We start from the raw sequence: 26,097 nt of genomic DNA, 5'->3' as shown, positions 1-26,097 counted from the left end.
ATTGCAGTTTATTATGAACATTTAAGAAAATCGATCCATCATAAACGCTCTTTACGAGCAGTATGTGCGGTATGGTCGCGTTCACACGTGCGGCATAATAGCAAGGAGGCAGCAAAGGGTTAATTAACTTAACACTTTACAACCGGGGGAGGTTTCACTCTGGTTGGAAACTTGATAAAATTACTGTTTAACATATTCCTTGAATTCTCTAGCGACTATCATCGGAGGAAATACACACGTTAGTTAATACAGTTTTCAGAGCAGGATTACATTATGCATATTGGGGTGGCAAGATCGTCATCTTGAAAACACCTGCGATATATCAGGTATTGGAGGGAAGTCATTGGTCGTTGAGCGTTCACGACTGGAACAGGTAAGATCGTCTCAAATTGCAATTCACCTTGACATTTGGAGCAGTGTTCTTCAGGCTAACTTTATAAGTACGTCAAGTATAAGTGTTATCTGATAACACGAAATAGAAGTTTGTTGTTATGGGTGTAAGATGGCACAGTGATTGTAAAGAACATTGTAAAGAACATCCTCCAACGTGGGCATAATGTAATGTGAACGTCGCAGAGCCCGGTTGAGGTGTTTAGGATCAATGCATATCCGTAGCTTGTCTGGTTTCTTGACTGCAACTCTTGTGTTTTACCGGGGTGCTTGAGATACCCGGATGTGTTGTGATGTACGGAACAAGACTGGTTACTCGCATCAATGCCTCTGTCTCGTCATTTAGCATTCAAACATTTGTCTCTAGTGACCAGATGTCTATGTGACATAATGCCACAGAGTTGAGTTGGTAACATGATATTAGTTCCTCCTTTTAAGTTCCTGGCTGCTCACTTCAGTAGAGGTGCGTGGGTAAAATAACTGGGGAAGCCAGGCCAGAAAAAAATACATACTGTATGTGTTGTGATTATTGCGTTGTTTGCTCTATAACCTGTTAGTTCATATGCCTTGCCACGTTGATATATAGGCCACAGGCCGAGGCAATAAGAAGACAGTGGCAGAATAAATTCAACCACTCCTTTGTTTCTTCACAAAACCGGACAGCAACCTCTGTCCAGTGAAGTTCACAAGGCATTTTGCATTACAGAAAGTAAATCAAATCAAACTTTATTTGTCACATGCTCCGAATACAACAAGTTTAGACCTAACCTTGAAATGCTTACTTACAAGCCCTTAACCAACCGTGTAGTTCAAGAAGAGTTACCAAATGAACTAAAGTAAAAAATATATATATAATAAAAGCAACATAATAACATAACAATAACGAGGCTATATACAGGGGGTAGTGAGTCAGTGTGCAGGGTACAGGTTAGAGGTCATTTGTACATGTAGGTAGGGATAAAGTGACTATGCATAGATAATAAACAGCGAGTAGCAGCAGTGTACAAATGGGGGGGGGGGGGGGGGTCAATGTAATAGTCCGGTGGCCGTTTGATTAATTGTTCAGCAGTCTTATGGCTTGGGGGTAGAAGCTGTTAAGGAGCCTTTTGGTCTAAGACTTGGCGCTCCGGTACGGCTTGCTGTGCAGTAGCAGAGAAAACAATCTATGACTTGGGTGACTGGAGTCTCTGACAATTTTATGGGCTTTCCTCTGACACTGCCTATTATATAGGTCCTGGATTGCAGGAAACTTGGCCCCAGTGATATACTGGGCCGTACGCACTACTCTCTGTAACGCATTACGGTCAGATGCCGAGCAGTTGCCATACCAGGCAGTGATGCAACCGATCAGGATGCTCTCGATGGTGCAACTATAGAACTTTTTGAGGATCTGGGTGTTATGGTTATTCCTTGTATAATGACAAACCGGGGCATAGGTTTAACTCCTTTTAATTAACATATACTTCAGCTAGAAAACTCCATATTTAGCCATGCAAGGCATTCTTCAACCCCCTGCCCCCCACATAGCCTGCTGGGTAACTTAGTCTAAATGTTAATAACACATAACAACACATCTTCCTTCCTTTAAAAGGAAACTACTTTTCTATGTAACTACACATGTCACATCACATTTGTTGACTCAACCTGCATAACACGCAATTTTCAAAAACACACATTTCTTTTCTTTTTTTACATTGCTCTCATCACTTAAGACGCAATAAACATATTCTGATGTATTATTATTATTTTTTCAACTAAATATAGTCTGTCCAACAATACTCTATTGTGGCTCTATTACTTTTCACTTAAACAAAACATTCAGTCCAGGTGACCCTTTTTTTTGGATTGTTTAGCAATTCTCAATAGGCCTTTCAGGGGCTCTGACAGTCCTTTTTGGTCGTTCTGCTGAAGTGCTTCCTGAAACAGTTGGACAGCGCTCATTGTCAGTCAGGGTGTTCTGACTGAATTGTCCATTGCTAAAGGCATTTCACGCTTCAGCAGTATCCTCCTGATGATCCTCAGTCCCTTGAGTGAATGGCTGAAGCCTTAGATCCACTCTGTTTCGTCTCAGTTGTGATCCACACTCCGTTTGGATCTCATAGGATCGCGGTGCAACTTCTCTCTGCACACACCCTTGCTGCATCCAGATTCCTTTGGTGATGTCTCGGAGTCGTACCTGATCTCCAGGTTTCAGTTCAGGTAAGTGTCTTGCACTTTTGTCGTGTCGCTGTTTTTGTTTGTCTTTCTGTTTTTCCTTCCCGAGTTTGACTTTGTGAGGACCTCTGGGTGTTAGCAAGTCCTCATTTATGAGTAGGTTGGTTCTGATGCGACGTCCCATCAACATTTGTGCAGGTGAAAGTCCGTTCTGCAGCGGTGCGCTGCTGTAGATAATCAGATTTTTTCGGAAATCCTCCTTTCCATCGTGTGCCTTTTTCATCAGACCTTTGACAATTTTGACTGAACTCTCTGCTAAGCCGTTGGACCTTGGGAAGTTGGGGCTGGAGGTGTTGTGTCGGAATCCCCAGTCGTCAGCGAACGATCGGAATTCAGAACTTGAGAACTGTGGGCCATTGTCCGAGTACAGTTCAGACGCAGTCCCATGTCTTGCAAAGACTGACTTCAGGTAGGTGATTACAGCTTTGCTGGAGGTAGTTGGCAGGGTTGCTACTTCAGGGTAGTTTGAGTAGTAGTCGTTAACAACAATGTGACTTTTGCCATTGCAGTCAGAAAGGTCAACTCCAACTTTGTAGTAGGGTCTGTTGGGTACTGGATGAGGCATTAGCGGCTCTGCTTGCTGCTTTGGCCTGTAGGTGAAACAGTTCACATGAAGCAATGGTCTGGCGTATTTCCTGGTTCATTCTTGGCCAGTACATTACTTCTGGTGCTCGTCGTTTGCATTTTTCCTCACCCATGTGGCCCTCGTATTTTCGGTAGCATTTCTTCGCGTAGTGTCATTGGAATGACAATCTTGTTGCCTTTGAACACTATGTCATCAACAACGGTGAGCTCTGCTCTGCACATCCAGTAATCCTGTATTCTCCTTGGACAGTTGTTTTTCTGTGCGGGCCATCCTATCAGTGTTGTTTCTTTCAACTCTGTCATTGTTTGGTCAGCTGCGGTCTCTCTTTTGATCTACTCAATTCTCTCAGAAGACACAGGAAGTGATGCTGCGATCATGTCGACGTAGGCCTGAATCTCAGTGTTTTTCTGTGTGTCAAAGCTCTTTCTTGTCTACTGCTCGAGAAAGAGTGTCGGCGGCGAACATTAACTTTCCCGGGGTATAGATCATCTCCGCATCATACCTTTACAGTCTGATCAACATTCTCTGGATTCTCATTGGACAATCATTCAGTGGCTTAGATATGATTGACACCAATGGTTTGTGGTCGGTGTATTGGTGAAACCTTTCACAAGCGTATGTGCTCACCAGTAGATCTTTCTCTATTTGTGCATACCTTATCTCTGTGCCTGTCAAGGCTCTGGACGCATAAGTGACGGGTTGCCATGTGTCGTCATGCTGTTGCAGAAGAACTGCTCCCAGGCCAAACTGTGACGCGTCTGCAGAAATCCTTGTGCTTTTCTCTGGATCATAGAACCTGAGCACTGGCTCTTCTGTGATTGTCTTCTTTAGGTTTTTTAAGCAGTTTTCCTGTTCATGGGACCATTCCCATAAATGTTTCTGTCCCAGAAGACATCTGAGTGGAGCGGACTGTGCTGACAGTTGAGGTATGAACTTTGCAAGGTAGGTGATCATGCCCATGAAGTGTCTCACGTCGTCCTTGTTCTTAGGGCGCTCCATGTTGTTGATGGCTGATATTTTCCCCGGGTCTGGTTTGACTCCATCCTCTGAAAGGACGTCTCCCATGAAGGTAAGTGTTTTCACACCAAACTCGCATGTGTCCTTGTTTAGTTTTAGGTTTACTTTCCGTGTCAGGTCCAGCACTTGCCTCACTCTCGTGTCGTGTTCTTCTTTTGTGGACCCCCAGACGATGATGTCATCCATCCTGGTCTCCACTCCTGGAATGTGCTCAAAGATCATGTGGATTGTCTTGTGGTAGACCTCTGGCGCTGAGAGAATCCCATATGGTAGATAAAGAAATCTGTACCTGCCCTCAGGTGTGTTGAATGTGCATAGCCTTGAGCTTGCATCATCTAGCTTCATCCTCCTTGAGCTTTTTCCTCAGTGCAAATGGAACTTTTCTGCATGCATGCACAACTGGAGTAATTTTGTCATCAGTACATATTTTGTGTTCTCCTGGTAAACATCCAAGACCCTCAAACATGTCCTCATACTCAGCCAGTAGTGATTCTTGGTCATTTTCAGTCTGTGATGTCACTACATACACTTTTTTCAACAAATTGAGCTTTTCACATGCATTGATTCCTAGAATAGGCTGTATACACTTTTCCACAATCAGCAGCTGTGCTCTGAACTGTTTTCCTTTGTGCTGTAAAGTTACTATGCAGCTACATTTGACTGGTACTTTCTCCCCAGTATAACCAGTAACCTTCATTTTCACCGGGTGTATTTTGCGCTTCACCTTCAGTGTTTTGTAGTCATCCAGCGATAACAGGTTTACCTGTGCTCCAGTATAAAGCTTCAATGGTATTATAGTTTCATTCACAGTCAATGGCACAATCCATTCAGCATTTACTGCATTGCATATTTCCACAGAATCAACAAAGAATTCTTCAATCTCCTTGATTGTGTGAACCTTTTTTCTTTGTAGCCTCAGCTTTGCAGCATTTTGAGAAATTATTATTTTTCCCACATGATTTGCCATATGCAGGGCAGTTTTGGGGCTTGTGGATGAATCCACATTTTCCACATTTATTGTTTTGATTTCTCTCTTTTGCTTGTTTTTGTTTTGTAAGGTGTTGTGTGTGGTGCTCCTCTCTTTTTATTTCATACACTGACGTCTCATCCCTGCACAGCTCTTTAGCTTGTGCTCTGGTGGTTTCAGCTGCTCGACACATATTCACTGCTTTATCCAAAGTTAAATCTTACTCACGCAGCAATCTCTCCTTGAGTCCATTATCAAGTATGCCACAGACTATCCTGTCTATCACTAGTGAGTCTTTCAGATTTTCAAATTCACATGTTTTGCTCAGTGTTCAGCTCAGCTAAATACTGGTCAAAACTGACTCCCTGTTTCTGATCATGAGAGAAAAACTTGTATCTCTCAAACGTGACGTTCTGGCTTGGTACAAAGTACTCCTCAAATTTAGCCATTAGCACAGTCAATGTCAAGTTTGCCTCGTCTTGCTGAAAGCGATTGTAAATGTCCAATGCATCCTCTCCAATAACATGCAGAAAAATGGAAGCTTTCAATTTGCCATCATCTCCCCCTGCCCCACTTGCTGCTAGGTAGATATTGAGTCTCTGCTTGAAACGTTTCCAATTGTCAGATAGATTGCCTGTTAACTGCATAGGAGTAGGAGGACTAAGCCTATCCATGACGGAGAACAAGACCAGTGTCAATTTATCTTACTTCAGTATGTTGCTCATCAACTTGTTCGTCAACAGATTCCAATGCAGCCTCGCTCTCGCTGCTGTCACTCTCGCTGCTGTCACTCTCGCTGCTGCGGCTCGTTGCCCTCGCTCTTGCAAGCTAGCATCTTCGACTACTCGCGTCACTTGACTTGTGGTAGAATGTTAAATTTTCGTCGCGGAAATTTGCAGAGTTACTCCTTTATTTTCTCTGTCTCGTCATAGCGACTATCAATCTGACACCATGTTATGTTTGTTTCTTGTATAATGACAAACCGGGGCGTAGGTTTAACTGCTTTTAATTAACATATACTTCAGCTAGAAAACTCCTTGTTTAGCCATGCAAGGCATTCTTCTACCACCAGCCCCCCGCATAGCCAGCTGGGAACATCATCTAAATGTTATTAACACATAACACACTGGGGACCCATGCCAAATCTTTTCAGTCTCCTGAAGGGGAAAAAGTTTTATCATGCCCTCTTCACGACTGTCTTGGTGTGTTTGGACCATGATAGATCGTTGGTGATGTGGACACCAAGGAATTTGAAACTCTTGACCCGCTCCACTACAGCCCATCAATGTTAATGGGGGCCTATTCGGCCCACCTTTTCCTGTAGTCCACGATCAGCTCCTTTGTCTTGCTCACATTGAGGGAGAGGTTGTTGTCCTGGCACCACACTTCCAGTTCTCTGACCTCCTCCCTATTGGCTGTCTCATCGTTGTCGGTGATCAGGCCTACCACTGTTGTGTCATCAGCAAACTTAATGATTGTGTTGGAGTCGTATTTGGCCATGCAGTCGTGGGTGAACAGGGAGTATAGCAGGGGACTAAGTACACACCCCTGAAGGGCCCCAATGTTGAGGATCCAGGCGTGGCAGGCGGGTTGTTGCCTACCCTCACCACCTGGAGGCAGCCCGCCAGGAAGTCCAGGATCCAGTTGCAGAGGGAGGTGTTTAGTCCCAAGGGTCCTTAGCTTAGTGATGAGCTTTGTGGGCAACATGGTGTTGAACGCTGAGCTGTAGTCAATGAACAGCATTCTCACATAGGTGTTCCTTTTGTCCAGGTGGGAAATGGCAGTGTAGAGTGCGATTGAGATTGCGTCATCTGTGGATCTATTAGGGCGGTATGCGAATTGGCATGGGTCTAGGTTATACGGGAGGATGCTGTTGATGTGAGCCATGACCAGCCTTTCGAAGCACTTCATGGCTACCCACATGAGTGCTACGGGGCGGTAATCATTTAGGCAGGTTACCTTCACTTCCTTGGGCACAGGGACTATGGTGGTCTGCTTGAAACATGTAGGTATTACAGACTCAGTCAGGGAAAGGTTGAAAATGTCAGTGAAGACACTTGCCAGTTGTGAGAGTAACTTATGTACAGTACCGTATGATAAGCTATAGACCACACTATCAACCAAGAGAGTTCTCATCTATATTATTCGTAGCTGTCTATTTACGACCACAGACTGACACTGGCACTAAGACCGCTCTCAACCAACTCTATAAGGCCATAAGCAATCAAGAAAATGCTCACCCAGAAGTGGCGCTCCTAGTGGCCGGGTACTTTAATGCAGGCAAACTTAAATCAGGTTTACCAAATTTTTACCAGCATGTCACGTGTAAACAGAGGAAAAAAAACTCTCGACCAACTTTACTCCACACACAGAGATGCATACAAAGCTCTCCCCCGCCCTCCATTTGGAAAATCCGACCATAATTCTATCCTCCTGATTCCTGCTTACAAGCAAAAACTAAAGAAGGAAGTACCAGTGACTCGCTCAATACGGAATTGGTCAGATGGCACGGATGCTACACTACAGGACTGTTTTGCTAGCACAGACTGGAATATGTTCCGCGATTCATCCAATGACATTGAGGAGTATACTACCTCAGTCACCGGCTTCATCAATAAGCGCATCGACATCGTCGTGCCCACAGTGAGCGTATGTATATATCCCAACCAGAAGCCATGGATTACAGGCAACATCTGCACCGAGCTAAAGGCTAGAGCTGCCGCTTTCAAGGAGCGGGACACTAATCCGGACACAAGAAAGGAGAGGGACATGAAATCCTGCTACTCCCTTAGATGAACCATCAAACAAGCAAAGCGTCAATACAGTACTAAGATTAAATCCTACTACACCGGCCCTGACGCTCGTCAGATGTGGCAGGGCTTGCAAACTATTACGGACTACAAAGGGAAACCCAGCCGCGAGCTGCCCAGTGATGCAAGCCTACCAGACGAGCTAAATGCCTTTTACGCTCGCTTCGAGGCAAGCAACACTGAAGCATGCATGAGAGCACCAGCTGTTCCGAACGACTGTGTGATCACGCTCTTCGTAGCCAATGTGAGCAAAACTTTTAACAGGTCAACATTCACAAAGCCGCGGGGCCAGATGGATTATCACCACGTGTACTCAAAGCATGAGCGGACCAACTTGCAAGTGTCTTCACTGACATTTTCGACCTCTCCCTGACTGAGTCTATAATATCTAAATGTTTCAAGCAGACCACCATAGTCCCTGTGTCCAAGAAAGTGAAGGTAACCTGCCTAAATGATTACCGCCCTGTAGCACTCACGTCAGTAGCCATGAAGTGTTTTGAAAGGCTGGTCATGGCTCACATCAACACTATCATCCCGGAATTTGCATACCGCCCCAACAGATCCACAGATGATGCAATCTCAATCACACTCAGTACATCACTGGGGCCAAGCTTCCTGCCAACCAGGACCTATATACTAAGCGGTGTCAGAGGAAGGCTCAAAAAATTGTCAAGGACTCCGTCACCCAAGTCATAGACTGTTCTCTCTGCTACTGCACGTCAAGCGGTACCATAGTGCCAAGTCTAGGACCAAAAGGCTCCTTAACAGCATCTACCCCCAAGCCATAAGACTGCTGAACAATTAATCAAATGGCCACCCAGACTATTTACATCCGTCTGCTTTCCACTAGACACTGAGAGATGAATTCCCCTTTCAGCAGAACAATAACCTAAAACACAAGGCTAAATCTAAACCGGAGTTGCTTACCAAGAAGACAGTGAATGTTCCTAAGTGGCTGAGTTACAGTTTTGACTTAAACATACTTGAAAATCTGTAGCAAGATCTGAATGGTTGTCTACCAATGATCAACAACCAATTTGACAGAGTTGAAGAATTTTGAAAAGAACAATGTGCAAATGTTTCACAATCTAGGTGTGGAAAGCTCTTAGACTTACCCAGAATGACTGACAGCTGTAATCGCTGCCAAAGGTGCTTATACAAAGTATTGACTCAGGGGTGTCAATACTTATGTAAATGAGATATTTCTGTATTTAAGGTTCAATAAATTTGAAGCATTTTCTAAAAACATGTTTTCTCTTTGTCATTGGGGTGTAGATGGCTAGATTGTGTGTAGATGGGTGAGAAAAAATGATATTTAATCCATTTTGAATTCAGGCTTTAACACAACAAAATGTGAACTAAGTCAAGGGGTATGAATGCTTTCTGAAGCCACTGTATATTTGTTGTAGAGCACCTGAAGGCACATCAAGGATACTGTCTTTTTAGTGCATGTTAACACCTGTACTGTGAAGCTATTCACACTTTTCAAAACCGGTCTTTTATTCCCACCCCAAGCACCTCTTAAAGTGATCCAACAAGTCAAACAATATAATATACGGAGTGGCTGCGGTTCCGGATTTTCTGGCTAATGATACAGAGATGATTATAGATTTTTTTTAACCCCTTTTTCTCCCCAATTCTCAATGTTGTCTCATCCCTGCAATTCCCCAATGGGCTCGGGAGAGGTGAAGGTGGAGTCATGCGTCCACCAAAACATGACCCGCCTACTTGCACTTCTTAACACCCGCCAGCTTAACCCGGAAGCCAGCCGCATCAATGTGTCAGAGGAAACACCGTTTAACTGGTGACCGTGGTCAGCCTGCAGGCACTCGGCCCGCCACAAGGAGTCGCTAGAGCGCGAGGAGCCAAACCCTCTCATAATCCGGACGACGATGGGCCAATTGTGTACCGTCCTATGGGACTCACTGCGACGGCCGGTTGTGGCACAGCCCGGGAATGAACCCTGGTCTGTAGTAACGTCTCTAGCACTGCAGTGCCGACAGCGTAATTGCTTTTTGGTACACCAGAATTACATTGCGTTGCAGAGGCAGTTGCAGTGCGTTCTGATTTATCGGACGTATGCGTCAAACTGTATGCGTAGACGGCTTGACGGAAATGGTAACAGAAGGTGAATGTTCAACTTTTGTTGCACACCTATCCAGATGATGCTGCGTACTATTTCCCCCTAGGACGTTGCCGGTGTGATCGAAGCGTTAGACCGCTGTGCCACTGCCACTCGGGAGGCCTTAGCTGCTGCCCACTTCGCTGCCTACATAGCTTCTGCTGATTGCTCCACTGCTGCTTCCCCCTCCTTGACATGGAAGGGAAACTTAATGTTGTACAATAAAGACCTATAAGTGGGAGAAGGAGAAAAGGAAGGACAGGGGGGAGGGAGGTGGGAGAAGGGGGAGGGAGAAGGGGGAAGAATGGGAACTATGCATTCCATGCCTTTAGCGAGCACGCTTTTATGTTATTTTTTTCAGAAAGGTTGACAGGCTTCATGCAGCTATCATGTGGCACACAAACAACATCCAAACTTTGTCTGTTGTAAAAGATGCAAACATAAGCATGACACAAGCAGTCTAGCGATTTCATGTTCTTCTTATATGCTGAATTACATGCAGCTTTTTAGGCAAGCATATTAAACACAAGCGAAACACTGACGGGCAGTCAAAATAGCCATTTGTTATTTTCTCATCATTGCGAAGATTGCCAACTCTCACTACTACATTATATGGCAGCATAACTATATGACGAGTATCATCACAAACAGTAGGCAGTCTAAAGCAGTATTTGACAAACAACTTAAGGAATAATTGTACGCCGGGCGATGCAAAACGAACTCACCCATTGTCAGACTGGTTACCGGCAGGATACATGCTCGGTTGCCAACCTTCGGTCTGGATACATGCTTATGCTGCACTGCCAACCTTCAGCTGAGCAGTTAGTAGGACCTGTGTGGTTAAAACACAGATATTTATTTTGCCCCAATCCAAAACTTACATGCCGCTATCTAGGCAGCATATGGTCATTTGCATGTAAAAGGACTCATGAGCACCAACATGTGAAGTTCATAGTCTATATATTTTTTTAAATTAAAACATATTTACATTTTTAAACCATTTTCCATCCTAAAAATTAGGAATAAGCAAAGGCTTTGATTTCTGGTCAAACCGATAGAAAAGGGGTCTGAGAAAGCATCTACCAGAAAGCGTCTTAAAAGGGATTGGAAATACAGCTAAACACAATGTTGAAGTAAAGACCCCTGCCAACTACATAAGATAAACACTTGAATTTAGTTTTGGGGGAAAAGATTCTGCCTTCTGTAAGTTTAAGAAACATTGCCTTAAAAGTCTGATACCAAAAACCCACATTTTTAAGATATGTTTTAATTTCTCTCGCTCATGAGGGAGGTTCATGAAAGTTCACAGAAGTAACCAGTAAAGGTAGACCAAATACTTCGTTTTTTTACTTATTTCAAATTTGTTTATGAATTATTAAATGATTCAAAGTCTAAATTCCATTCCTAAAAAAAATCTGTAAAGGAATTTATGCAATTTAGTTGGCTACAGTTGGGTTCTCAAGTTTGGACAGCACAGCACAGCACTGTACAGTAGAGTTCAGTACAGTCAAGAAAAGTAGAGTATATTCTACTTTAGTATTATACTGAACTCTAGTTTTCTGAGCTGTACTGTACTCTACTGAGCTCTACTGTGCTGTATTTTGACATCCAAGCTTGTGAAACATAGTCTATGATTGGTTCAGATATGGTCCAGTCCACAGCAACCAAATTTGGTCTTGTTTTGGGGCCGGAACTCATTCAAATAATAGCTAATGTGTAGAATAATACCCAAATATGCAAAGAGGATATTGCATGTGTATATGTTTTTGTGTACCTATTTAGATTACAACACCATATTCATAATTATGCATTTCTGTGTGGTACAGATCAGGGACCCATGATGAAATTCCTTTACCGCAATTCCGTTACCTATTGTAAATTCACTTCACTTACTGTAGTTTTTTTTCAAAGTCAATGTGTCATGTCATAGCTAACACACCGTTCTTTCTGCAGACATTTTTTTAAATCTTAATTAAAAGGTGTACACATACTGTAAACTAAGGGAGATGTTACAGAAATTCTGTTATCAAATTCGCATCTGCACAGTTCTTCCAGGAAACGTGTTTTTGTCAAATGTTCACTGTAAATTGTTAAAAGTAGTCTTTGTGCACAGAGTTGTATGGTTTGTTAAACTTTCAAATCAATGGTTTTGTTTGGCATACATTTTAACTGAAAAATCTTGAGTCTCAGCGCAATTCCGTTATGGAATTGCCCGTATCAAACACAAGCAAGACACAGACATGCAGTCTAATTAGCGACGTAATGTTATTTTTTCATCACCATTGCAAACATTGGCTAAGCAGTAGTCGTACAGGCAGTCAAATTAGTAGTGTTCTTTTTTCAGGAACTCTGGCTAGTGGCTAAGATATGGCAGCAACTATAAAGACACGAGATTTTTTTTGTTGCTCCAATTAAATGTGTAGATACTGCGTCCTGCTTGTGCAACTGCAATATCCGTTACAATAGACGGCGAAGGTGGTGTAGCCTTCATAATATATATATTTTTGGGAATGTTGGTTGAAATCGCTGCAGGGTTTTTATTTCAGTTGTTCGAAAAAAAATGAGGCAGATACATAGGTTACATGATCATGGTTCAGAAGAGGGTGAGTATAAAGAGAGAAACTTGAAGGGAGGGGGAGTGTGAGCAGCAGCCAAGGAGTGTGAGACTAATAACGTGTGCGCAGAACGTGATCAAGATCCTTAGCTTTGAGAAAGAGGTTTCCGGTGGTGAGGGCAGAGGCAAAAACTCTGTATTTGCCACATTAACAATGATTCATAGCATAAGATGGAGGTATATCACTATTAAATGAGTGTCATTTTGAAGCTGTCATAATGGAATGTCCTTATAATATATGCAATTTTAGCAGACGCTTTTCTCGGTGACTTAGTCGTGCGTGCAAACATGTATGTACGGGTGCTCCCGGGAATTGAACCCACTGCCTAGCGCTGCATGCGCCATGCTCTACCAATTGAGCTACGTTGTGAAGTGTTCTTTCTGAAAATTACACTGTGACACGTTCTAGCTGCCTGTAAACTGGAGAGAAACAAGTGGAAGTGCCCGAAGTTAACAATGCTCTGTTTGTTATGCTGTAGTGATACAACCTGATTATGCAACCTATGGGTGTAATGTTGGTTTAGCATGATTTAGGAGGACTAGACCATCAAATAAACATACAGGACTTTGACTGGGTAATATATTGTCGCTGGAAATACCAACATTCACAGACTGAAGTACTTAACCTCCAACAATACATTTTAAACAGCAGGGCTAGCCTTTATTCAAACTTTCTAGTCTTGAGGAAGATTTCCTAGAACTTGACTGCAATAGTCTTTAGACCTACACCTACATTTTGTCCAGGTGCTTTTTGGTCAATGAATGGCTCATTCACATAATCATTCGGCTCTCTTTGGTTGGCACAATTCCAGCAGCTCTTTATTATGTAAAATGTGTTTGTGAAGAACGAAAACACGGGTTAATATAAACCTCCTTGAACTGCTTTGGCTCTGGCCCCGTTCCCAGCCACATTGTGTCTATCCCAGGAAGTTGTTCATTGTCATCTGATTTCAGCTAGTCTAGCCCTTTGCCGGTTTTATTGTACTGCTATGCCCCTGCTCCTGACTAAATGCGAGAACCACCCCCCCCTTTCTCCCACACTGCAGGTTAGGACAAGTCTCCTCTCCCCAGTCTACAGTGTCGGGTGGTGGGACTCGGTGGGGGGGATGTGTACCAGTGGTGTTCCAGCCAGCTCCAGCCATGGGGTCAGCCGGTCGGGCTCCTCGTATGCCCTGTGTGCCCTTGGGGTGGGGCTCATAGCCCTGGGCATCGTCATGATTGTGTGGTCAATGGTTCCCGGGGATGCTACCCAGAAAATCAAGACTCCAGGCAACTCCAGTATAACAGTGCCAGCAGACCATGGTGAGGATGGGGATGGCGAGGAAGACAAGGAAGCAGCGAAGACCTTATCAATAGCCTATGTGCTGGTGGGGGCAGGGGTGGCCATGCTGCTGCTGTCTATCTGCCTGGGGGTGAGGAACAAGCGGAGGAATCACCAGAGAAGACAGGAGACACGGACCGTAGGAGTCCGCTTCGTGGACCATGTGGCTGGGGAGGCAGGAGAGAAGTGAGTGCTTCAATCGATTTAGATAATCACTGTCTAACAGTGATTGATTTGAATCATCCAAGAAGGGATTCAGAGGCTTTGTTTTCACTATAAACTCATATATGACTTACAGTGAGCTCCAAAAGTATTGGGAATTGTAGTAAAAAGTTAAGTATTTGGTCTCATATTTCATAGCACACAATGAATACATTAAGCTTGTGACTACAAACTTATTGGATGCATTTTACTTTTTGTTTTTGTTGTATTTGAGATTATTTTGTGCCGAATAGAAATGAATGGTAAATAATGTTTTGTGTAATTTTGCAGTCACCTTTTATTGTAAATAAGAATAGAATGTGTATCTAAACACTTCCAACATGACACAATACATTACTTGATGTAATCATTGTGTGCTAGGAATATGGGACCAAATACTACACTTTTGACTTCTTTAAAACACATGGGGGGGGGGGGGGGGGAGACTATGTACAAAAAGTGCTGTAATATCGAAACGGTTCACCCGATATGGATGAAAATAGCCTCAAATTAAAGCTGGCAGTCTGCACTTTAACCTCAGTCATTGTATAATTTCAACTCCAACGTGCTGGAGTACAGAGCCAAAACAACAACAAATTGACTGTCCCAATACTTTCGGAGCTCACTGTAGTTCCCTGGGTGATGCCTGGAAATGAATATGTTCCTGTAGGTTTCAAATTGTCCCTTTTGATTGACACAGTTCCATTAAAGCACCAGTTATCTAGTCTCTCCCAATCCAAGCTAGTTAAAGGAGCTACATGCAACATTTCCACCTGCAAAACTAGCACCAAATGTCATTACATACCAGTAGTAATTAAGGAATACATATCCATGAGAGAAACAAACAAATATTGACCTCTGAGATGCTGTAAAGCTTTTTGCCACAACGGGACAGTTTGACTAGTTGTTGTTGTGTATGTACAACTTCCTGCATTACAATTGTCTCTCGTTAATGAGGTTAACAACAATAGAAAAAACATGGCAATACAAAACTTCTTATTGTCCTTGCTGTTTTGGAGATTATGATCATGTAAGAAGCAGTACTTAGCTATTTTAGGCATTTCTAGTATCCTTAAAAAAACATCAAATGTAAATGATGGCACAAATGTGACATGTTACTTATTTAAAATCGGTGTCCCTGTACATTGTTTTGCAGTTTAGATGAGCCAGTCCCAGTCTACAACGTGCCCAGCTATGAGGAGGCGGTCACCAGTGGCCAGTTCCCCATCCGCCAGAGCAACTTACGCGGGAGCAACTCCCAGCTGCCTTCCTACGAGGACCTCATCTGTGCTGTGGAAAACGAGGGGGAGGGACCAAGTGCTGACCCAGTTAAGGAGGCTCATCCTAGCAGTCCCACTCCTGAGCCCCAGCCCGCCGCTGCGGCCAACCCCCACAGCAGTAGCCGGGCCAGCCGGATACTACGGCCCAGCAGGGTACGCAGAATCAAGTCTGAGAAACTCCATCTGAAGGACTTTCGTTTTAACATTCGCAACCCTACTGATGCGAAGGTGACCATTGAACCAATCACTCCGCCACCACAGTACGATGGCAAGATACCTGAGTTCTGACAGCGCCCCCTATAGCCTGGGAGTACTAAACGCATTGTTTCAATGTTGAGGAAGACAACACTATTGCTGGATCAGATGTCTAATAATAATAATGAGGCCTAGCTGTTAGTGTTCCTCCTTCACCCTGAGGCAGACCCAGACATTGTTGCTTTGAATCAAGTTGTTTCTCAGCTCCATTTTGACTCGTTTATAGACTTATTTATTCAGGGGCTTATTTTCCTCTCTGTTTAGAACACGGTGGCTGTGTTTTTAACTATCGCCCTACAGAAGGCTTGACGGGGTGCTACGACGGGGTGCTACGCCACTGCTTATAACTATAGGTTAACTGTCGAAGATGTGCCAACTTAAATGATCCAGCTCAGGGAGCCAGCTATGCATTTTGTTTGCTAACTTGCTAAGTGGCTAGCTTGCAAGTTCAAGCTTCTTGGTTATAGCAGACAGTCAATCCCCTCCTGGATCAAGATCCCTGCTACCTAAATTTGTTTTGTGTGTCAAATGTATATGATTTCAAATGACTTTTTTACGTTGGGAAAGAACTAGCACCCCTTGTGTGCACTGCCGGTAATACTGTATATCACGGTATGGTACAGGAATGGTGTGAAGGTAGGAACCTGGATACCGCACAACCCTGCCCTACAGGACACACTGCACCAAATACTCTCGTTTCACCAAATACTCTCGACTCCTAGTGATCCTTACACCTCTGAAGCCACTTCCATACCCATCAAAATAACTTATCTCTGAACTCTCAATAGCTGTTTTTCCACCAAGTTTTAGATAAGGGGAATAATGGGGTGTTAACACTAGAGATCCTGACCGCCAGTGTGACCTCCCCCCCCCCCCTTTTCTCTGCATAAGCGTGCTTGGCCCTTCTTCTTCGGTCTGCTGATGCAATCAGGTCCTCAAACACAGGGGAGCGCCAGGGTGGGGAGGTTATTAAAAAGGCATCGGGGTCCTCTGGGTCTGTCGCCACATCAGACATGATGTCTTCAGTTGACCCCACAAATCAATGCTTCCTTTCAGCAGAGTTCTTTTGACCGACTGTCTTGAACACTTGAATCTCAAAGCTAAAAAAAATAAAAATAAAAGCGCAAGTCTCAACTTTTAAAAACTCAGTACTGTATTTAAAATGTATGGATTGGTTCACATTTATAAACTAACCCGTCTCTGGCGATGCATTCTTCTCTTTTGTATGTTCCGTTCCTTTGCTCCGTCTGGGGTGTCTGACGACTTATGCATCTCTTTCAGTCCAACACCGATTTGCAGCTGCATCTGAGGTGACAGTGTGGTCTGTTAGCAATGGCTATATGCTTCAAAATCCTTGAAAAAATTATAAAATGTAGAATATTGTTGCAGTCAGTCCATGTCTTCGTAGGACTACTCACTTTCAAATTCTGCCATGCGCCACTCTCCATCTGTGTACCTTCATCTCAGCTGACTGACCAGCTGACTGACCAGCTGACTGACCAGCTGACTGACCAGCTGACTGACCAGCTGACAGTACACAGGTGTTGTGCTGGCGGTTGTTCCTGAGACATTAGTTGACAAAGAAAAGTTCATGCATGATATTTGCACTAAGACTTAATGTAACATATTTGAGAATGCTAAAATAACCATCATACAAGAACCTACCCTGATTGCTTGGTTGGACTCCCCCCCCCCCCCCCAAAAAAAAAAAAATATTGTCAAATTCCAAGTCATAAGTGATCACATTTGTCTTCACTTTTCTTGCGGCTTATACTACATTTGTTCTCCTCACCAGCATTATTGTGTAGATCCCTTACTGTCCGCTATTAAAACAGAAAAGAGCATCATTAGTAAATTAACATGATTCAAATATTCAATGTTAGCTACCACCAGTGTGCAAGTTGCAAAAGTAAACATTGAACTTACGGATAGCTCATTCCATTTTGCCTGACGAACGCCCGTCATCCTTTCAGGTGCAGTCGCTGCAGAAGTGCTTAGCTGTAGCTACTGCTGCTGTTGTTGGAATAGCTAGTTGAGCTACTTGTGTCATCAGTCTATTGTCCATATCAGCCACGAGTTGTAGACCGGCATCTAATTCAGCCTGGTTATGACATGAGTTGTTGGAAATCCATGCTCTCATTTGGCGATGCATCATTCCCTCGCACAAAGAGACTTCCGGCAGGTCCCAAAAACGAATTGTGTCTATTTTTTTTTTTAATCAATAGCCGCTTGTCTCCTTTGCTGTATTTTACTAGGCTTGGTTAGCTAGCTAACGTTCAATAGCTAGCTACCAAGCTATCCGTTCTTCCGCCAACGTTGGAAGGCTAACGTTAGCCAACTGCTTTGGAAGATTTGTAGCTAGCTAGTTAATTTTACTTGCCAGCAAACAGTAGCTTGTTTTAGTCAACAAAAATCCATGTAACATGATCATGTTAATGTTAGTTATTGACTACATAGCTACAGTAGCAATCTCTGCCAATGTTATAGCTGCTACAGTGCCAGCTAGCAGAGATAGCTATGCTAGCTAGATTTATTTCAAATATAATATGTTATTTGTCACATGCGCCGAATACAACACCAAACCGTGAAATGCTTACTTACAAGCCCTTAACCAACAATGCAGTTCAAGAAATAGAGTTAAGAAAATATTTACTTAATCAACTAAAGTAAAAAATAAAATATAAAGTAACACAATAATAAACAGCGAGTAGTAGTGGTGTAAAAACAAAGGGGGAGGTGTGAATGTAAATAGTCTGGGTGGCCATTTGATTAATTGATCAGCAGTCTAACGGCTTGGGGGTAGAAGCTGTTAGCGAGCCTTTTGGACCTAAACTTGGCGCTCCGGTACCACTTGCCGTGCGGTAGCAGAGGAAACAGTCTATGACTTGGGTGACTGGAGTCTTTGACAATTTTTTGGGCCTTCCTCTGACACCACCTAGTATATAGGTCCTGGATGGCAGGAAGCTTAGCCACAGTGATGTACTGGACCGTACACACTACCCTCTGAAGTGCCTTACGGTCGGATACAGAGCAGTTGCCATACCAGGCGATGATGCAACCGGTCAGGATGCTCTCGATGTTGCAGCTGTAGAACTTTTTCAGGATCTGGGGACCCATGCCAAATCTTTTCAGTCTCCTGAGGGGGAAAAGGTGTTGTCGTGCCCTCTTCACAACTGTCTTGGTGTGTTTGGACTATGATAGTTTGTTGGTGATGTGGACACCAAGGAACTTGAGACTCTCATTACAGCCCCGTCAATGTTTCTTGACAGTCTCATTTGGAATGGTGTGGCTGTGGGCTATAGAGTACTCGCAGTACCATTTATAAATGTTAACCCCTAACCATTTACATGGCATGGTGCGACGAGTACAAATTCCTGGCAGTTGTTCATTGTTAGTTGCATTTTATTGGCTGATGAGTTTGAGCCAATGTTTTATGAAATTACAGTTCCGGTCCCATCAAAACTGAAACTCTGATACATGGTCGCTCCAGCAGAGACTTTTTTTCCCCTGGTTCATATACAAATAGACTAGACCCAGCTGCTATCGCATTAGTGTCTATGAGATAGCCACCCCTTAGGTAGACTTGAACTGTGGCTAATAAATTCATAAAAAATCCTACAATGTGATTTTCTGGATATTTTTTCGCATGTCATAGTTGAAGTGTATCTATGATGAAAATTACAGGCCTCTCATCTTTTTAAGTGGGAGAACTTGCACAATTGGTGGCTGACTAAATACTTTTTTGCCCCACTGTATATCATCCAAAGAAGTGCTTACTTGCAGGTTCCTTCTCGACAATGCAACAACAATAAGAAATAATAAAAGATAAGAATATGAACATAAAGTAAATGGCAGTAGAATATAATACAAATTTAGCATAAACAGGGGCGCAACTTCATTTATTTTATCCAGCCGTATAAACACTCCAAACAGTCTACCCGACCACCCGGAGGCGTCCGCATGATCCTAAAGCACAGCGTTGCCTCATTTTGTATCACATTCCAATGATAAAACTGGGGGGGAAAATGCAATTTCGGAATGTCCCCAGTACTCCCCTGAGCATAAGTATAATACAGTTCAGAAACTGTCTCTGAGGCTGTTGGTATCCGTCCTCATGCTCCGATACCATCTGCCGACGGTAAGAGATAAACGCTCATGGCTGGGGTGTGTGGGGTCCTAGATGATGCTGCGTGCCTTCCTTAGGCACCGCTTCAAGTAGATGTCCTGTATGGGTGGGAGCACAATCCCAGTGATGTACTGGGCCATCTTCACCGGCTGGAGGGCCTTGCTCTTGTGGACGGAGCAATTACCATACCAGGCCGTGATGAAACCAGTCAGGACGCTCTCGATGGTGCAACGGTAGTATTTGGAAAGCAGATTACTCCATCATACACCGGACGGACAACCATGTACTGCAACGTCAGACTGAAGTTAACAAAATGCAAGGCAGTATGTGGACACAGGCGAAGACCAAGGCAGAGAGGAAAACAATAAAGACTGAAACTGGGGCCAGAGCTATTTAAATTTACACATTTCATCCCAATAGACATGGCTGTAGTGGACCATATGCAAAATATTTTACTGGGGACAGCAAAACACGTTTTTACCGTCTAAGAATATTGGTGTGCTGAATAATGTAATACTAAGAAATATACAGCTTAAAGTTGATGCCCCGAAAGCACCTGCAGACATGGGCCAACTACCCACGAAAATCTCTAATCTCCTCTGGGTTTTCTCATTTCAATGCACAAGAATGGAAAAATTGGACATGCGTTTACTCCCTATTCACTCTGAAGGGACTTCTGCAAGTACAGTTTGCCAGGACTACAGAGACAGTGGCTGTGGTAGTACCAGTTTCAAGCAGGGCTGCTTTTGAGGCATTACATATTTTTTTGTTTAGCCTTTAACTAGGCAAGTCAGTTATTAAGGACACATTCTTATTTGGCTACTTGGAAGTGAAACTATAAGACATCAAGGGACCTACCAGTGGGAGTTTTGAGAGCAGAGCTACTGTTTATTTATTCATTTGTAGCGGTATTTCAAAATACAAAATATATATTATTCATTGTTTGTGTTTATTTCAGAAAGGGTATCATACTTTTTATAGGTTTTATTATCTGTTTTGTATATGGGACTTTGCATTGTACTGTGAAACTGATTGTGTTAAAATCCCATTTGTCAACCAGCCTTTTTAGCTTGGCCTTTAATCTAGTACGCTTTTGTTTTATGTTCTTTGATAATGTATGATCTCTTATATTGCCGTGCTTGTTTCTTCATTTTATTGTTTTAAGTGTGTTACTATTTTAAATGCACTTCAAAATAAAGTTTGAATTGAAGTTTGATTTGATATTGGATCATTAATTGACGATTCTATGAATATAGACACCATTAACTTTATAGTCTATCGTTCTTATTAAGATGTTTTTTAAATGTAGGAACTAGGTTATAGGCCACCTAAATAAATGTTTGGAGTAGATTGCCTACTGAGCTGAACTGGGGTGTGATACGAGTACAATAGACAAGGTGTTAGAGGCTATTAGCATGTGTAAAGATCCATGCATGACCTTCCAGAGCCAACTAATCAACACCGGCCAAGCTCTGTTTTTTATTCTGACTTCTCAATACTGAGCTTCTACTTCTTATCATTAAAGATATTCTGACTTACACGTACACACTCAGAAGCAGGCCATTTTACCTAGTGACATTCTTATCTCGTGCACAAATACCTTTCATATCCAGAAAATAGCCTTACCATTTAACGTGTTCCATATGAAAGGTTATTGCAACAGTGCCTTTGTATTGTATCAGCAGATTAGGAAACAATCAATGTCATCAGTATATTGTCTCACGCTGTGATTGGTCGTGGACCACTGAACATATGGCCTGTGAAAATGGTTGTTTTATGTGAGTTCTATACAAAGACATTGTTTAGAATGTGTTTTGTAGATCTACTACTGTCTGTAGAGGACATGCTGAAGCACGGAATCACTAGAATAGCTTTATGTTGATTTGACTGCTGTCTGCTCTGTTTCTGTGCTGATGTTGGTATTTGGAGAGTATTGAATGTGAATCATGAAAACGGCTGTAGGGTATGCTAGGCTACTAGTAAGATCCAGTAACGTGGTTTCCACTGCAACTACAATAAAAGGAAGAAAGTGTTGTCTCATCGGAATAGCAATTAGTTTTAGAATTCACTCCAAACAAACTGTAAGATAATTTAACAAATAATTATCTATGCACATGTTTACAGTGTTGTGCTCCTACCATGTTGTTGTTATGTTGTGTTGCTACCATGCTGTGTTGTCATGTGTTGCTGCCTTGCTATGTTGTTGTCTTTTGGTCTCTCTTGATGTAGTGTTGTGTTGTCTGTTTTCTTGTGATGTGTGTTTTGTCCTATATTTACATATAAATATATACATTTATTTTTTATTTTAATTATTATTATATATATATATTTTTTTTTTATCCCAACCCCTGTGCCTTTTGACTTTTGTTAGGCCGTCATTGTAGATAATAATTTGTTCTTAACTGACTTGCCTAGTTAAATAAAGGTTAAATCAAATAAAATAATAAATGTAATATTTGAAACTCGAACATCTCACATTAATTCATATGTTGCATGTCTAAACAAACAATATGTCACTTAGAATGTCCATTGGTCTCCTGTCATGTCATTTTTTACATTGCCATACAATTCCTTTGGTGTCCTACTTTTCCAGCTCTTATTAACTGATATTTTAGCACCCACTAGTGGTACAAAAACGCCTCAAAATGAATCAATGGAAAGTGAAGGGCTGGTATGGTTCATTTCTGACCATGCGACCCGACCAGGGGAAAGTCTGGGCCCTGGATACGGCCTATGTAGAGAAAGTCACAAAGGAAAAAAAGTCCATAAAATATTGTCACCGAACTGGGTGCATTCAGCGGTGACGGAGCGTTTATGGAACGGTCAGATATAAATATGCTATGAGGAACAAACATGTGTAATAATTAATCACTAGGTGGGTCCCGAGTGGCGCAGCGTTCTAAGACACTGCATCTCTGTGCTAGACGCGTCACTACAGACACCCTGGTTCAAATCCAGCTGTATCACAACCGGCCGTGATTGGGAGACCCATGGGGCGACAAACAATTGGTCCTACCGTCGTCCGAGTTTGGCCGGTGTATGTTGTTGTAAATAATATTTTATTCTTAACTGACTTCCCTAGTTGAATGAAACGACATCACGTCAGCTCTATTCGTGGAGTTTCTATCGGCAACGTTTCGCTAGTGAACGTGGCCCTGGTAAAGCAAATCTTATCTGAAGTGAGAGATATTTTCTACACCAAAGAGTTTAGCCTATGACGTTCATCGTAGCTTCCTATTGATTGTTAGGGGTTCACATGAACCTTGCCTTCAGGAGAACAGAACACTGCTATATAAGCCTATATATAGTACACATTGCCTTGATGCTCTGTCAACAATATTACATGCCTTTTTCCCCCAAACCATGATGTCCTACTTTTCATGGCTATAACTGCAAAGTTATAATTTAATATTCAATATATTCTGTTATGTCGTTTTTCCTATTAAATAGCAGACTATTAAAGACTTTTCACAGCTCAACATATACTATTTGTGTAACACGTTATAATTACTTTCATGAATAAGCATGAATAAACTAGGCTATAGACTATTAATACATAAGTATATCATTATTTGTAAACATGTAGGCCTATTAACGTTTATAAGCATGTATGGGCCTTAGTATTAGCCTGTAAGAATTAGAATTAATCATAAGTATTGTAACATATATAGTAATAAAAAAATAATTAATAAAAATTTCTAAGCATTTATAATGGCATTTTCAGGAAAGTTTTTTTTAAAGTGGTACCTGCTAGGATATGTTGTAATTGCAGGTGTCTGTGAGCTACTATAATACCCAATTGAAATAATGTAGCCTAATGTGACTATTTACATTTGTAAAAACACTCAAATCTCAACCTATTTGGAATGTATTTTGGTATTATGGTATTATGTTGGAATTGGGGTTTAATAACTAAATGTATTATTTGTTTAGCACTGCAGAGGAAATGGATCTGTTTAGGCTACTCTTTGGTCCAATATTGTTATAGGCCTAGATTTATGAATTAATCAATACAAGTGTTCCATGCGTTGTTGGAGCCTGGTCTCATCAGCACAGCCGTATAAAGGCTCAGTGGGCCTAGTTTTGATAGTCACAAATTAGATTCGTGTATTTTTTCCATTGAGGTCAGACTCCACCCTTCCTCCCCAGTCCATTTCAGAGGCTTTCAGAGGGATCATAGATTTTCTAAACTGTCTGCTTTAGGCTACAAGGTTTTTGTGGCTGCTGCTGCAGCTGCCATGGTAGCAGGGGGAGGAACAACCCTTTGAGGGAACAGCCTGCTCGGCGAGTCAGTCACATTCCTGGCCGGGATTCAATGACTGAACCAGACACAAACAAACAGCGAGAGAGAGAGAGAGAGAGAGAGAGTACAGCTAACTCACTTCACACATTCGCTTAGAGCTAGAGAGCGAGAGCGCCAGACTGCGCAGACTGGGCATATTTGAGGATCACATCGTGCGGACTAGACTGCAGTGGAGAAGAGAAAATGTGTTTCCTTTTTAGGCTCTTTTTGTGAGTGGTCCGAAGGATTTCCCTTACGTATCTGTAAACTGGAAAATTTGTTTCAGGGTATTAGAACTCAATAGTGTCTTATCCTCCTTTTTAAATGGATACCGCCCGGTGGTAACCTTCTCTAGTGACATGGAAATGCGCCGCGGTGGATTTACTGAGTCCTTAGCTGGATTTTGAAGACAACTGATTACAATAGATCGCCTACATTTGAACTCACTTCTCTATATAGTGTTGAAAACATGGAGGCCCCGTCAAGCTTTCAGCCCCATCCCGGACTTCAGCAAACTCTGAAGCAGTTTCATTTGAGTTCTATGAGCTCTCTTGGTGGACCGGCGGCGTTCTCCGCTCGGTGGCACCAGGAAATTCTGTTCAACAAAGATGGAAAAACAGCTGAACTGATGCTGGCCATGCCTGTCCAGACACCACCGGTTATGTCGGGGCCGTTATTCATTCCATCCGACCACACCACCGAAAGGTCCGAAACTGTCCTGGAGCGTGAGCCAATTTCGTGTTTCGTGGTAGGCGGCGAAAAACGTCTGTGTCTGCCGCAGATTCTCAACAGTGTCCTGCGGGATTTCTCGCTTCAGCAGATCAACTCCGTGTGCGACGACCTGCACATCTACTGCTCCCGGTGCACCGCGGACCAGCTGGAGATCCTCAAAGTAGTGGGTATCCTACCCTTCTCTGCCCCATCATGCGGACTGATCACCCAGACGGATGCTGAGCGCCTCTGCAATGCCCTCGTTTACAGTGGTTCCTACCTTCCTCACTGCAACAAGGAGCTGTCTGGCTCCATGGAGTTGGAGAGGACGGAAAAAAGTTTCAAAATATACCACGAATGTTTTGGTAGGTGTAAGGGGTTATTTGTCCCAGAACTGTATACCAGTCCCAATGCCGCCTGTATCCAATGCATGGACTGCAGACTCATGTACCCCACTCACAAGTTTGTGGTCCATAGTCACAAAAGACTAGAGAACCGGACAGTTCACTGGGGGTTCGACTCAGCTAACTGGCGGGCCTATGTTCTCCTGGACCCGGACTATACAGGGAAAGAAGAGAAGGCTCTCCTGGAGCAGCACCTCAAAGTAATCAAAGGCAAATTTGACTTCGTAAACAAGCTCTCAAACAAATCATGCAGGGTAAGTCTGATCAAGTTTATTCAAGTGTGTGTAAAGTGCCTAAACGTCTTTGATGTCTGACATTTAATTGGATTGTAATAACTTGTTTTATTATTCATTCAGTATTGGCAGTGATTCCATGATTTAAATAATGGACCTATTCTATTGGACACCCCCTGTTCTCTTTCTCACACACACACACACACACACACACACACGCACGCACGCACCCACACACACACACACACACACACACACACACACACACACACACACACACACACACACACATATATATATATATTCAGTACCAAAAGTTTGGACACATCTACTCATTCAAGGGGTTTTTATTTATTTTTACTATTTTCTACAATGTACACTAATAGTGAAGACATCAAATCTATGAAATAACACATATGGAATCAAAATATATTTTATATTTGAGATTCTTCAAAGTAGCCACCGTTTGACAGCTTTTCACACTCTTGGAATTCTCTCAACTAGCTTCACCTGGAAGACTTTTCCAACAGTCTGAAGGAGTTCCCACATATGCTGAGCACTTGT

The 26,097-nt window shown here is 42.7% G+C and overlaps 2 protein-coding genes across 2 annotated transcripts in view; both read left to right on the top strand.

The window, feature by feature from the left end:
* The first annotated feature begins 53 nt into the window (after positions 1–53).
* Positions 54–18,409, top strand: tmem51b (transmembrane protein 51b). The gene is made up of 3 exons (XM_021609352.3): positions 54–373; positions 13,767–14,227; positions 15,399–18,409. The coding sequence occupies exons 2-3, from the start codon at positions 13,827–13,829 to the stop codon at positions 15,808–15,810; spliced, it is 813 nt and encodes a 270-aa protein (XP_021465027.2). The 5' UTR covers positions 54–373; positions 13,767–13,826; the 3' UTR covers positions 15,811–18,409.
* Positions 18,410–24,082: 5,673 nt separating this feature from the next.
* The window catches only part of skib (SKI proto-oncogene b), a 39,065-nt gene continuing 37,050 nt past the window's right edge, over positions 24,083–26,097 (top strand). The window contains exon 1 of the mRNA XM_021609350.3: positions 24,083–25,554. Within this exon, the coding sequence (XP_021465025.3) occupies positions 24,655–25,554 (900 nt within the window). The 5' untranslated portion in view covers positions 24,083–24,654. The remainder of the gene's footprint in view (positions 25,555–26,097) is intronic.

The sequence above is a fragment of the Oncorhynchus mykiss genome, chromosome 7, assembly GCF_057628025.1.
Source record: "Oncorhynchus mykiss isolate SJ-2025 chromosome 7, ASM5762802v1, whole genome shotgun sequence".
NCBI lineage: Eukaryota > Metazoa > Chordata > Actinopteri > Salmoniformes > Salmonidae > Oncorhynchus > Oncorhynchus mykiss.
The sequence above is the reverse complement of the archived record's forward strand: the minus strand, read 5'-3'. Positions and strand labels throughout refer to the sequence as shown.